Source organism: Cydia splendana, chromosome 26 (genome assembly GCF_910591565.1).
Source record: "Cydia splendana chromosome 26, ilCydSple1.2, whole genome shotgun sequence".
NCBI classification, from domain to species: Eukaryota; Metazoa; Arthropoda; class Insecta; order Lepidoptera; family Tortricidae; genus Cydia; species Cydia splendana.
The window spans coordinates 10,656,006-10,671,123 of NC_085985.1; the positions used below are offsets into that span (position 1 = coordinate 10,656,006).

The 15,118-nt window shown below is 37.9% G+C and overlaps 1 protein-coding gene across 1 annotated transcript; it reads left to right on the forward strand.

Annotated features, from left to right (window-relative positions):
* The first annotated feature begins 9,031 nt into the window (after nucleotides 1-9,031).
* On the forward strand, nucleotides 9,032-14,387 carry LOC134803247 (uncharacterized). Its single transcript, XM_063775944.1, has 3 exons — nucleotides 9,032-9,134; nucleotides 11,534-12,770; nucleotides 13,093-14,387. The coding sequence occupies exons 2-3, from the start codon at nucleotides 11,541-11,543 to the stop codon at nucleotides 14,359-14,361; spliced, it is 2,499 nt and encodes an 832-aa protein (XP_063632014.1). The 5' UTR covers nucleotides 9,032-9,134; nucleotides 11,534-11,540; the 3' UTR covers nucleotides 14,362-14,387.
* Nucleotides 14,388-15,118: the final 731 nt, after the last annotated feature.

Below are 15,118 nucleotides of genomic sequence, written 5' to 3' on the forward strand. Positions count from 1 at the left end.
GACGGACGGACGGACGGACAGCGAAGTCTTAGTAATAGGGTCCCGTTTTACCCTTTGGGTACGGAACCCTAAAAACTAAGACTAGTTCAAGGTCTCGCTTGCACTTCTGCAAATAATGAAGGCTAGAGTGAGATAGCAAAAGCTGTAACAAGTAACAACCTTTCAGTACCTACTACTTCCTACTGCTAGCGGAATTGCGAATGCAAAGTTTACGGTTGCGCCACGACATTGCGTGACTGGCGACGGCGGCGGCGGAAACCATAGGTTGGAGTGAGACACACCAATCGGACCTTTCGTTCCCACCTATCTATTATCACACCTATGGTTTCCACCGCCGCCGTCGCCAGTCGCGCAATGTCGTTGCCGAGCCGTTAAGGCTCAATATCATTTCTGGTCAAGCCTCAATTTATCTAGAGTTCAAGTCCAACTCCAACTTAAGAGTTCAAGTCCAACCTTTAATTCTTGAGCATAAAGTACAAACCTCAAGCTTTAAATGTGATGAGTATTATGATTAATAGGTAATTGAAGTGGTGATGTTTATTAATATTAAAATTAAATATGTTGAGTTAAGCCCACATGTTTTTTATTCCTTTCCACCCGGTTGCTAGAGTCGGACCAAAAAAAGTCTGCAGCGGATTTGATAGCCCACGCAGTGCAAGTGTCATTTATACGTCATAATTTCATAGAAGTTTGAAGTTTAAAATAACACTTGCACTGCGTGGGCTATCAAATCCGCTGCAGACTATTCTTGGTCTGAATCTAATATAATTTTTGGTTTTGAAATGAGAGCGTCATATAACTTCTAGCTTGCGAGGGGGGTTTCGGCGGCGGCTTCGAGTGACTCTGAAGTTTCAAGCACTCGGACGTTTATTTACCTATTTAACCTTTATTGCACAAAAAACCGACCGCAATCGGAGAACGGCGAGACGAGACAAGTGAGACCGAGACAAGACGAGAGCAATCTGTACACACTCGCTCTCGGCCTGTCTCGGGGTGTCTCGCCGAGAGTGTACAGCCGGCATTAAGGCTTGGTCACACAGGCGCGTTTTCCGGGCGGGGCGTGAGAGGGGCGCGCCGCTTTTACATATAAAACGCTCACGCGCCGCTCACGCCCCGCCCGGAAAACGCGCCTGTGTGACGGAACTTTTACTCTTTCACCTTCTACGGGCGAAGTCGCGGGAAGTAGTTGTCATAAAATAGTTGACAATTTCATGTGCGCCTTCATCGTCCGCATCGCCGCGCCGGCCCAGTTGGCTGCCGGCCGTTCCGGGTTCTATTCCCGGACTTGGACTACATAACTTGGGCAAAAACATACGAGCTAAAATGAAAATCGTAATTAAATTCCAAAAAAAAGTAAGACAATGTTGCCCCTTTTTACTAGCGCGTCTTGTATTTATGTAAAAATAAGTAAATAAAAGTACTTTTTGAAATCGTAGGAGTAAAATTACCAATAAATAAATTATCTTAGCGTGTTTATTTATAAAAAGGAATTTACTATTTTACAAAAAAATTATTGCAGTGGCAACATTGTCTTACTTTTTTTGGAATCTAATTACTATTTTCAGTTTATATGATATCACAGAATAAATAATAGTACTACCGTACAGAAAGGAAACTTCCTACAAAACCGAAGTTTGACAGCGGTTCAGGGTCGAATGTTGTCCCTTTCTAATATATGGCACTATCCCTTTCGGCTATTTAGCGCCGTCAAAATTCAAGCCATTATCTTATCTGTGGTCGTGCACGCAAAGGGACGTCAAGATGTGTCAACCCTAATAATTGCTCGGAGCAATGCTGAGCCGAGCGGAGCCGAGTTTGCCCGAAGCGAGGAGTTTCGCACCCCTGATGATATTTGGAAGAAAAAGCTCCCACCAACCCGACTGCAACTTGTAATGGGAACTGCACGCCAACGTTGCAGTTGCAGTTCCCATACAAGTTGCAGTCGGGTTGCAATACTTGCAATACTTGCAATCCGTCTGTATCGGCCCTTAAAGCAAGATCATTTTGAAAAAGGATACTTTTACCTACATATCTATCAGAATAAAAATGATAGACAATCGAACACTATTTGTAAAAAAAAGTAACTAGGGTAATTCGCCAGTGGCCACCCTAAACTAAAAATGAATTCTATTCGCCTACAAACAGAATTCATTCTAGTATAAGGTGGCTAGTTATTGAAGGCTGGCCAGTTATTGAAACTTTGAAACTTTATACTAAAATGAATTCTGTTTAAACGTGAATAGAATTCATTTTTAGTTTAGGGTGGCCAGTTACTGGCCGGTGGCCAGTTACTGGCGAATTAGCTTATTTACTATTTTTACCGTTTTCACCAAGAAAGGAAGGTTCAAATGTTTCAATGCAATAAAGGTTACGAACCTCTGGCGTAAAAGGATCGAAGCGAGCAAAGAGAGTGCGTTGCGTGGTACCGTAAAATGGGGTGAGTAGGTGCAAAACTGACATTCAAACCTCGATAACATTTTATTTTTACATATGCAAACTGAATGGTGTATATAATAAGTGTTCCGGACGTTTGTATTTTAGTTTTTATTTTATTTTGGGTAGTTCCATTTCATAACTTTGACAATAAACAGGAAATCCCACCTCACCCCGTAGTGCCTCGTATTTGGGGTGAGTTGGGTTTTCATACAAAGGTGATTTTGGAAGATTGTTGGATCGATTTTTTTTTATTATGAGTATTACTATAGCTCCATTTTAAATTGGAATACATTTTTTTGTAGCAGTAGCCTTAAAATCCCTTCTCACCCCCCTTTCATCCCTTCTCTCCCCATTCATAACCCAACTCTCACCGCGAACCCTACTCACCCCATTTTACGGTACCTTATAAGTTCGTTTTTTTTAGCATTAGGTACACAAAAAATGACATTTTTGCCAATTTTTTTTTAAGATAAAGGTAGTTTAATATTTATTACATAACAAAAATACATTATGATTATCTCTGCCTCTGCCTTCTACTCCGCCCACTGGCAGGCGTCTATTGCCAAACTATAAAAGAAAGTTTAAAAAATATATGTTCCATGTGGATTTATTCTAAAAATCACCATGGGAGCATCAAAATATAATTTAATAGAATAACTGGCATCCCATGATATTGATAAATTGATAATATTCTGTCACTTGATACTCAAACAGGTACCTTTTCCTTTCGCCTATTATTGTGCACAAGATATACCTGCTAGCCTATATGGGCTATATGCCATTTATCATTTTTAGCTTCCAATTTCTTCACAATCCTAGCTATACAGGCCAACCGTCAAAACATGGCCACCACCTATTATTATCTGCGAGTAATAACATGCTTATTTCCTTAACAATACAGTCCATTTTGTTAAAACCAAATAAATAATAAATTTGTTGCTACTTATAGGCCTATCAATGAATATGCATTTGATAACAAACTTATTCATAGGTTTATAGAGTCTAGTATGGCTTGAGTTGTTCGTAATTTTGATTGGCAGCTACTTGTATAACCGGCAAAGATATAATTTACTGCCGTTACCACTCTTATTGCATCACAATACAGTCTATTACAGTTTAAAAAATGGTACGGGTGTATTGGTGAAAAAGTGTGGAAGTGTGTGTGTGACCAGCCGTCAACTCGCTTGCGTCACTTGTTTACTGGCGAACTGGCAACGTCGCATTTGTTTAGGCAGGTGACAGAGTAAACGGTGGAGCCGCGCGGTTTTTATGCCGACGATTTTTAAAATGTATATTTTAAATGATAATATTGATAATAAATGGAAGATTTATTACAACACTATTAAATAAATATAAAACATTAAAATAGCTTAAAAATAATAATACAAAAAAATTTGCACCCTTCTTAAATTTTGATTATGTCGGTTTGGCTCTTAGGGTTTCTTGCCTAACACAACAGAAACTCATGGCCCCAATTTCACATCGGTGACAGGTGCGACAATTGTAAAATCACTGTTGCTGACGTCACAGGCATCCATGGGCTACGATTACTACTTACCATCGGGCGGGCCGTATTCCTGTTTGCCACCATAATTGTATTATTTAAAAAAAACTTTATTATATCGGAAAAAAACAGATATTTCTCCTGCGAAGTTTCTGACAATTGTCAAGATTTAGAAGAATTGTAGGTAATTCTTGACAGGTAATGAGTTATATGTCGGAATTTCGTGACAATTGTAGTGTTTCTTGTGACAATTGTCATAAACTTAGCAAGAGAAATATCTGTTTTTTTCCGATATAATAAAGTTTTTTTTAATAATACAATGATGGTGGCAGACAGGAATAGAGGAATACGGCCCGCCTGATGGTAAGCGGTAACCGTAGCCCATGGATGCCTGTGACATCAGCAACAGTGATGTTTTACAATTGTCGCACCTGTCACCGTGGTGAAATTAGGGCCTGGAGCGATTGAGTTGAAATTTGGTTCAACACATAAATATGTAAATATGTAAGACGCATGTGTAAATAAATTAAAACAAAAATATTGATTTGCTAATCCGTGAAATAACGTGCTAGTCAATTAATGATAACCCGTTAATTTTTTCATGCAACTAATGCTCAACCCTTCCACCGCGAAAATAGATATAACAAATCACTAGCAAAACAACACAACAAAACTCAACACATATGTCGCCTCTCTTCAAAGCATCATCAGAAGTCGCTGGCGAGATGTTGATGGTATGACGCTCTGGCGCTCTGAGGGCCTACCGCGAGCCACGCTCAACGTGTTGCCTCCCTGTCACACTTACGTACGAATTTACAAGTGCGACAGAGAGACAACACGTCGAACGTGGTTCGCGGTAGGCCCTCTGGTGTCCCGACACTCCCGACTAAACTGAAAATCGTAGTTCAAGACCAAAAAACCGGTCAAGTGCGAGTCGGACTCGCGTTTCAAGGGTTCCGTACATAAGTCTGACTCACGGTTGACAGCACATTTCTAATAGGTTTTCCTGTCATCTATAGGTAAAGTACTATTTTGTGTATTTTTTTCAAAATTTTAGACCCAGTAGTTTCAGAGATAAATGGGGGGAATTGTCGGACAGACAGACAGACGCACCAGTGATCCTATAAGGGTTCCGTTTTTTCCTTTTGAGGTACCCTAAAAAGTAAGACAATGTTGCCACTGCAATAAATTGTTTGTAAAATAGTAAATTCCTTTTTATAAATAAACACGCTAAGATAATTTATTTATTGGTAATTTTACTTGTACGATTTATAAAAGTACCTACTTTTATTTATTTATTTTACATAAATACAAGACGCGCTAGTAAAAAGTGGCAACATTGTCTTACTTTTTTTGGTCTTGAACTACGATTTTCAGTTTAGTCGGTGTTCTTGTCTGGACTGTGTTTTGAATAATGAAAGAACACCGGTGTAGAAGTTTAAAAAAGCGTTCCGCCGGCTCGAGGTTCTGCGGCCTAATATACATAAACCGGATGACTAGAGTCAGACCCAACTAGTTTCTCCCTAAGGAGGGTTATGGGTTTTTCATCACAGTTGACCAATTATTTTTTAATAAGGTTTCTATAATATAAATAATTCTTGACCGCGCCCGTGACTTCAACCGCGTATAATAGATAAAACAATTATTTATTTCAGATCATTGATCCATAAAGTTGTTAGTATAAAAATCTTAAAAACTATGTTAATTACTAAAGAAAATAATAACAAAACAACAAAAAACTAAGAGTTAGGTACATATTAGAAATAGGAATAGTTTATTCGTGGCAAAGAAATACAGAACTAACAGATAAAAAAGTGGAACAAAAAAAAATCTTACACATAACATTACAAGTAAGTATTACAACACATAACATAACAAGTATATTAGCCACGAAATGGTCCCGACTATTAAATAGTTAGGCGTGGCCACTACGAGACCAGATTGCCATGCTCTATCTATTCTATATACATTTCATTTTTTTATTTTTATATATATATTTCGCATCTAAAAACTAACAACCGCATATATAAAATCCTTACTTGAGGCGATGTTTTTTTGTTGACTATTTGATTTAGGTACCTACGTTAGATTTTGATCAAATTTGGCTGGTTTCAGTGGCGTAGCTAGGGGGGGGCGGCGGGGGCGGCCCGCCCCGGGTGTCACCCATTTGGGGGGTGACACCCGACCGTGAACATCAGTAGTGCCATTTATAAAAATTCGAAAAACTGTGGCAGATTGCATAACCGCCATTAAGGAAATAATATACAACCATGAGGAACCCGAGAGATTTTGACAGAATATTCCTGATCATATTTAAAGACTAAAATGTCCTATAAACTGTTTTGGAATTCGCCTAGTTTCATAGTCCAGTACCACCAGCATAGCAATGTACAAATTGCAGAACATTCCCAAAAAGCGGAAACGTTCTCGAGAATGTTCTCAGAACATTCCTGCAACATGGAAATTATTGTTCCACCATCTTGGATTTTTTCCAAAAAAAATTTTTTGTCATAGGAATCTAGAGGCCTCTATCTCCCGCCATGCTAAATCTCAGCGCGCTCGGACCATCTTGAAAAAATTAAAAAAAAAAGTCGGCCATTTTGTTTTTTTTAATGCAGTTTGTTTTGGCTCGGGGCCCTCTATGACATTTGGTCGAGCACCCCCCACCTATCACGCACCGTTTAAAAGTTGCCATACAAAATAAAAGTGGCCAGTTTTCCCGCAATTGTAGCATTTATTAAAAAAAAAATTTTCATAGGTATTTAGGGGACCCCGAGATTCCGTGACCAAAATATCAGCGCGCTAGGACAAACTTGAAAAAATTAAAAAAAAAGTCATATTGAAAAAAACATGGCGGCGTCAAAAACTGCCAGGGTCCCTCTATGACATTTGGTCGAGCACCCCCTACCTAGGTCTGACCGTTTGGCCGGGCCGTCATACATTTTTCTGACCGGAAGCGGTAGACCAAAAGTCGGAACTTTCTGGGGGTAAGGATACTACACCTAAACTATCGTGAATAGTCATGGTATAAACTACAATAAATAAATAAATTCTCGTTCTCGAGAACATTCTCAGAAGTTACCAAGAAATTCTCATGTGGAAAGTTTCGCAAGTTTGGAATGTTTTTTTTTTTAATTATGTGATTATTTCTGTAATTGACAAAAAAAAGTTAAAATTATTTTTGGGTGACAGTTTTACAAATTATAGCATTTACATTTTATGTACAAAAAATCGAAAAACGAGAAATTCTCATGTGGAAAGTTTCGCAACTTTGGAAAGTTTTTTTTTTAATTATGTAATTATTTCTGTAATTGACAAAAAAAGTTTAAATTATTTTTGGGTGACAGTTTTACAAATTTACATACATTTACATTTTATGTACAAAAAATCGAAAAACAATTTTATTTTGGCGAAATTGACGTAAACTCTTTTAGTATATTTTCCTTATTTTGGCCTCAGAAATGCATGGTTAAAATCTCTCTGGGTTCCTGGTATGTAACAATAATATGTTGGCGCCTCGTAGGTTTTTTTATTCAGAAAGGTTTTTTTTTATTATGTGATTATTTCTGTAATTGAGAAGCTATGTCACTGTTTCTAATTGGGTGACTCTGGACTATTTGAAGTTCATTGTGAAATGGGATTTTACAGAATCTCTTTCAAATCGCGCACTTGGCAAAAAAAGTTTTTTTTTTACGTAAATTATTTGTATATCTTTCACGGGACAATGATGACTCGGACCTTTGGGAGGCGTGCGCGGAGCCCAAGCCAACATGTAGATGCCCTTATGACACTTATGAAATGTGGGTTACACTGAGCGGATGCTGTCCTTGCCCGTGTCATAGAACGCGCGCAGAGGCAACACCCGCCAGGGTGTGGACTATTGAGAGTTCATGGAATCTAAAATGAAAGCGATGGAGTAAATTGTGAGCTATGGAATATTAAACGTAATTTTATAATTGTAAAATATTAAACATATTTTACAATTTTGATTGAATTTTGGGGTGACACCCACAATTTCCGCCCCGGGTGCCACCCATGCTAGCTACGCCACTGGCTGGTTTCAAGAGCTCCTACCTTTTGTCAGGTGGAATATACGAAATCTCAATTAGAGACAAAAATAACCTCCTCGTTTTTCGAAGTTAGCTAAAAAAAAAACCATTGAATTATGAAAATATCGTACGTTTTCGTAACTTAGTGATTTTTTTTAGGAAATACTGTGAAATTGCGCTTATAGGTGTACATAATACGGAACTCTACCTATCCACCAAATTTAATCGTAATCTGACGAAAAAAACCTACCTTCTTCTTCCCAATCCATTCCACCATTTCCACCTACATAGTATTTTTACAGTTTAGCCTCACACACACAAAGCTAAAACTACTCGTCTGTGGCAGAACGGCAGAACTAACTGTGTATTCCCATTGACATTGACAGCGGGCGCGAGTCAAGGTCTCACAAACACCAACGTAATGAGACCTCGAGATACGAACAATTACATCGCACACTTATACTGGTGTTTCTACGCCCTCAATTCACTCGTGCACTGCGAGTGATTGGAATTAGCCAACGTTCGATTCAACTCAACGGGCGTCCTACTATTATGCCAAACCAATAGGAACCTTACTCTGTCGTGTTAAGGTCCAAAATAAAATTGCTTTATAATCCGAGTTCCATAATGGATTTCATTGAAACTCACACGGCATTGCCATACGAATAACGACTAAAATGCGTTAAAATAAAGTACAAAATACATTGATAGATAATACAGTTGTTACGATTTTACTTCGAATAGTAGAACCTGTTCTAAACATGCCACATAAGATAAGGCACTCTATGTAAAGGACATAGAGCTCAAAATTAACTACAACAAAACAGTCACTATCGATCTTTGCACCACAACTGACATAATTCGTCTCTTTCATAAATTCGTATAAAAATAAGTAAAATAACTGAAATATAGATACGTAAGTATTAAAATTAATTTGTTTTAAAAAGAATAAAGTAGATATTTTATGTTCTACGTCATTATTTCGTATTTTCCGTTAAACTGTGTGATTCAAGTGTGGTTGCGTATTTCGAACGCCGGCTGTCGGCCATTTTAGATTTCTCCCGTCAGTTGTCAAGCGAGCGGCTTGGGTAAGGTCGCGTTGGGGCTATTTCGTATAAATTATTTCAAAACAAATTAGATTTGAGGTAAGATTGTGTTATTTGTTGTGTTGTTTAGAGATTACTGTGATAATATTCACCTGCTGTGTTTGTTTTATGATTTATTTCACTAAGAAATAAGGTTTTGGGTCAGAAACGTTCGGGAAAAAGCGTATTTACAAGAGTTAACGATTTGGATACATTTTTCTGACTTTCGTCAATACAAATAAAGAGATCGAAGGATCAGAATAAATTACCTACTAATATTAGGCTTTAAAGTCCGTTTATTTAAGTACCTAGGGGCTATTCATAAATTACGTCATTTCAAATTAGGGGGGGGGTCTGGACATCGGATGACGGTAGCATGAAGTAGGAGGAAATGGGGTCATTTGAAGCATGATTTTTGGATGATTATAGGGGGGGGGGTCCAAAATCGTCAAAAATCGATGACGCAATTTATGGACAGCCCCCTACCTACATATACGATGTTTACAGAAAGGTCTCAAAACCTTAATTAATGAACACTAAAAGTTTTTGACCCGTTTATCCGATAAATTTTAGTGGAACGTTTTTTCGTAATTGTTCATCAAATAAAAAATTTAGTTTAGAATAAGCAAGCTTAGCGACTTGCTGATGAAATAAAATAAAAAATCGGGCAAGTGCGAGTCGGACTCGCGCACGAAGGGTTCCGTACCATACAAAAAAAAACAAAAAAAAAAAGCAAAAAAAAAACGGTCACCCATCCAAGTACTGACCACTCCCGACGTTGCTTAACTTTGGTCAAAAATCACGTTTGTTGTATGGGAGCCCCATTTAAATCTTTATTTTATTCTGTTTTTAGTATTTGTTGTTATAGCGGCAACAGAAATACAGTAAAGGGCCATAAAGTTTGCACATCGGAATTTCGGCTTCGTAGAGCGTTGTCTCTTTCATTCTCGTTGCCTCCAATATTCTCTTTCTAAATACCGATGTGCAAACTTTATGGCCCTTTACTGTACATCATCTGTGAAAATGTCAACTGTCTAGCTATCACGGTTCGTGAGATACAGCCTGGTGACAGACGGACGGACGGACGGAGGGATGGACGGACGGACGGACGGACGGACAGCGAAGTCTTAGTAATAGGGTCCCGCGAAGTCTTAGTAATAGGGTCCCGTTTTACCCTTTGGGTACGGAACCCTAAAAACGACCAAGAGCATATCGGGCCATGCTCAGTGTAGGGTTCCGTTCCGTAGTTACCCGTCCGTCAAAATGTCAAAATAGACTACTGGTTCGCTATATTTTTCCTTAAAAGTCATTACTATGCTTTACTTTCACGATTGTTTTCATATTTTTTGGACCCATGGTTCAAAAGTTAGAGGGGGGGGAAACACATTTTCTTTTTCTTTCAGTGCGATTATTTCCGAAAAGTGATGAATTAATGATAATTTTCTTGAGCTAGACGGAAAACAATTGCACTAGGTACATCTGTTCTGAAATGTTAATATATTTTTCCTTTTTTATTGTGGGACGTACCACATTATTACAACCTATAAACCTTACCTAACCTTAAACCTAACCTTTTTTGTAAACCTTAGAATGCAGATGTCGCTAGTGACGTTGTCACAGTTGCAATGACAATTACTAAATTCAGAAGACGTGCGGTGAAATGTGACAAAGAATCTGTAAATAATTATTCACGATACAAGTGCGGAAAAGAGGAAATTCGAAACGAGTGGCGATAAATTAAAACACGACCGAAGGGAGTGTTTTAAATCGACACGAGTTGCGAATTACCTATTCGCACGTGTATCGTTCAACGTTTTACAGTACATATGGCCCTTTAAACTTTTGACATACGCACGAAAACAATTTTACGCACTAGTGCGGGAAAATAGGACCATATCTTGGCCGGGAGTGCCCCCGCCAAGTCGGGCCAAAATCGGTTTGGTAGATTTTGTGAATAATAAGAACACACATCGGCACTAACTTCTACACTTTATGTATTAGTTTTTAAGATTGAGTGTCATTATAAAGAACGAAAATACATTTATTTAACGCCGCAACATAGTAGGTAAGTACATAATAAAGAAGACATAGACATACAGACAGACATAAAAAAACATTGGACGCTTTTCGGTTTTACTTGTTAGTATTAAATGTAAGTGACATAAAATATTGCTTAGAATAAATTTTACAAGTGGAAAAATTACTGTTGTGGGTGTGACTTGAACTCGTCACGGCCTCTGGATCGATACTCCAGCGCAGCGGTAGAAGATTTGCTGGCTATGGATGAGGTCTTGATGGCTCAGATGGCAGAGCGCTGGAGTATCGATCAGATCCAGAGGCCGTTAGTTTAAGACTCACCAAAGACAGTAATTTTTCTACTTTAACATTTATTCTAAGCTTTTAATAGCATTGCAGATGTTTCAGCTTGTTAAAAATCATAAAAAAATATTTTGTTTCAGACACACAATGGTTCGAAACTACATCCGCAAGACTGACAGAGGCATGACGTACAGCAAAGAGAAGCTTCTGGAAGCGGTCGCGAAGATCCGATCAGGAGAGCTGAACGGGTACGAAGCCGCCAACAGGTACAACATACCTCGGACAACCTTGTACGACTACGCCAAAGGCAAGACTTTCAGGTCACTAACCCTCGGCAAACCACCAGCCCTATCGTCAGAACTCGAAAAAGTTATAGCTGATAATCTCCTAGCGCTACAGGACAACGGATTCTATTTCGGAAGAAAAGACACATTAGACCTCGTAGGACTATATTTGAAAGAGAACAAGATAAGACATCCGTTTAAGTCTGGGAAACCTGGAGAATGCTGGCTAACCTCTTTCTGTAAAAGAACGAATGTAACTTGCAAACCGCTGTATAAAGAATTTGGGAATCAAGACAAAGAAGTGGTTATGGTTAAGGAATTTTATTGTATACTAGAAATGAGGATAGATAAGCTAGAATTAGCGGATAAACCGGGACAAATTTGGCATATTGAAGAGCATAGCTTTTGTAGAGGGAAGAGAGTGAATAGTTATGACAAAGAAAAAGATCTAACTATGGTGACAATTTGTAGTGCTGAAGGCAGGAAAGCTCCACTTTTAACTGTCTTCAAAGGCGACGAAAGCCACGAGTGGATGCTAGGAAAGCACGTAAATGTAAGCCATAACAGTGGTATGTGTAGGGAAGTGTTTAAAAGCTATTTTACGACGGCATTCCTGAATTATATTGACGATAGTAAACCAAATTTGGTAATTTTCCAAGGACAGAGCTCTCTAATTGATCTCGATATCATTGAGGCGGCTAGAAAAGGCCAAGTGACGTTAATTCATGCCCCTAATTATTTGGACAACTTAAATATATCGATCGCTAGAACCTTGAAGCTTAAGTGGGGCCAAATATTCGGGGAATCTACTAAAGAGTTTGCCACAGCCGCATCTCAGCGTTTCGACGATCTACAAGAGATTGAAATAAGCGAGGACTTTAAAAACGCCGGCGTCCATCCATTTGCCGCAGTTTGTGACAGTAAATTTGGACGCGATCGTTTGAAAATCTACGAAGAATTTGTATGGTTTAAGGATAGGCATCAGAATAGTATGCAGTTGAACAAGGACACAGAACAAGTGATGGTGAATGAAGATATGGAATTCCAAATGAATTTTGAGGCGGAATTTGACAGCTCGACATCGGTATCGATGGTTTGTATCTACATATTGTTATTTTTTTATAAAATAGGTGTGCCGCAAAGAATCAAATTGGTTCTGTTAGATTTAGATTTATTTATTTCATAATATGAAATTACAATATAAATTATTTATTATGTTTATAATTTAAACGTCTCACTTATTCGTGTTGTTTTAGTATAAAGTAAGTTATAAAATAAATAACTAAACTGCAGCTAATCTGAGTTCTTGATCAGATATTGGGATTTTAGTTAACTCATCTTTTTACTTACATATTACTGTAATGTTCGATCAAGCTTATTGCAAAACACTAATATTTCACTTTCTATTGTTACAGACTGAAGAAGTGCAAACACCAAACAAATGCAGCGGCGAGATATTAAGAAGAGCCTTGATTTCTGTCAAAAAGGAACTAATGCAACATGAACAGATCCGTAACAATGGGGATTTAACCAAAGCTGAGGAGGACCACCTAGTTGAATATGTCACGGATCTAACTAACGCTGGATTTATAGTAACTGAAGACCAACTAATTGAAGCCGTGGACAATATACAAGGAAACCCGTTGAGGACTAGGGACCAACATCGTTACACGTACGAGTGTTTCTTAAAAAGTCACCCTAGACTGAAAGAGAAACTATCGCGAGAGGTATCACACAAAATTACACAAGAATCTATTAATGTCTGGCTTTATCGTGTACGGATGTATCTCAAAAAATACAATTTAGAAGACGTCCTACGTCAGCCAAAACGAATTTTCAACTTTGGAGAGATAGCTTTAAATCTCAATACTAAAGCTAAAGACCAAGATCATGAAACCGATATTACGAATGATGATATGACAGTGTTCGTAGCAGCATCAGCAGATGGCTATGTACAAGCTCCTTCTGTTCTAATCCCAATTAAGCAATCAATTAGCTGTCCCTGGTCGAAAGCAGAAATCCTTACCGATCAAGTAACTGATGTATTTTATGGCTGGTTGACTGAACACAATATTCAACTCCCTGTTGTCTTATTTGTGCACCAAGTGACTCACATCAACCTCTCTTTGTTTGAATTCTGCAAAGAAAAACAAATTGTACTTTTAGCTTTGCCGCATATCGAAATACAACCTCTGGAAGAAGTTTTTCGGCCATTAAGAGAATATTGGAATGAGAATAGTGATATTAAAACGCTTAAAAAAGAAGAACTAGCAAAGGTATTGGAAAATTATGTTAAAAAGGATTTCAGCAAGGAAATTACGAAGAGTTTTAAAGCATGTGGCATATATCCTTTCAATACAAATGTTAAATACAATACAAATGAAATTCAAACCGAAACAAACGTTAAAGAAAATCATAAAGAGGGAAAAAAAGAAAACAAAAACCAAGTTAATCTTCTAGAAGAAGTAGAAAAAAGAATTTCAAGCGAAGTCTTAGACGAATTCAAAAAAACTGGAGACGTATGGCAAGGAGATCCTCGACATGTCAGTCTTTTTTTGTTCTGGAAGAATGTCCGCGATGAAAATAAAGAAGATAGAAGAGAGCCACAAGTGTTTCTGGAGATCTGTTTAGACGAAGTTAATGTTAGTGCTCCGGATTGCAAAGTTTCAAATATGTTGATTTAAATAAATAAAAATATTGTTTTGCACTATTCTTGCTTATTGTTAACTAGCCTATTGGATGTACTCGTCATCCAACAGCCCATTACCTTCCTATTTTGTTTCCTATGGGGCTATTCATAAATTACGTCATTTCAAATTAGGGGGGGGGGGGGGTCTGGACATCGGATGACGGTAGCATGAAGTAGGAGGAAATGGGGTCATTTGAAGCATGATTTTTGGATGATTATAGGGGGGGGGGGGTCAAAAATCGTCAAAAATCGATGACGTAATTTATGGACAGCCCCTATGCCATATTTATGAATAAGTACAAAATGTAAGAAGTCACATCACAGCGACAAAAAAATAATAAGGGACTATATTTTGTAAGTCAAAATAAGTAATGTAAGTTATTTTGTATAAAGACAAGCCTAATTTTTCAATTCAAAAAAAATAAAAAAACGTATACTTACTTTTTCTTAATTTTTCAACATACAAACACTTCATAAAAACACAAACAAACAAATCATTGAAATTCATTTTAACTAGGTACTACCTTACTTATCTAAATCTAATGGATCCGTCCGAAATTTACTGACACGCTTGGCCGGTTTTTTACGATTACCGCCAGCGAGTACATTTTTATTTTACACTACATCGCAATTCGCAATAACGCGGAAAAATCTACACGGATCTCTATCGCGCCTAGTTTCTCAATCATAAACATGTATACATACTTCCACCTTATCTCATTGACATAAGACACAAAGCTGTTTACATGTTT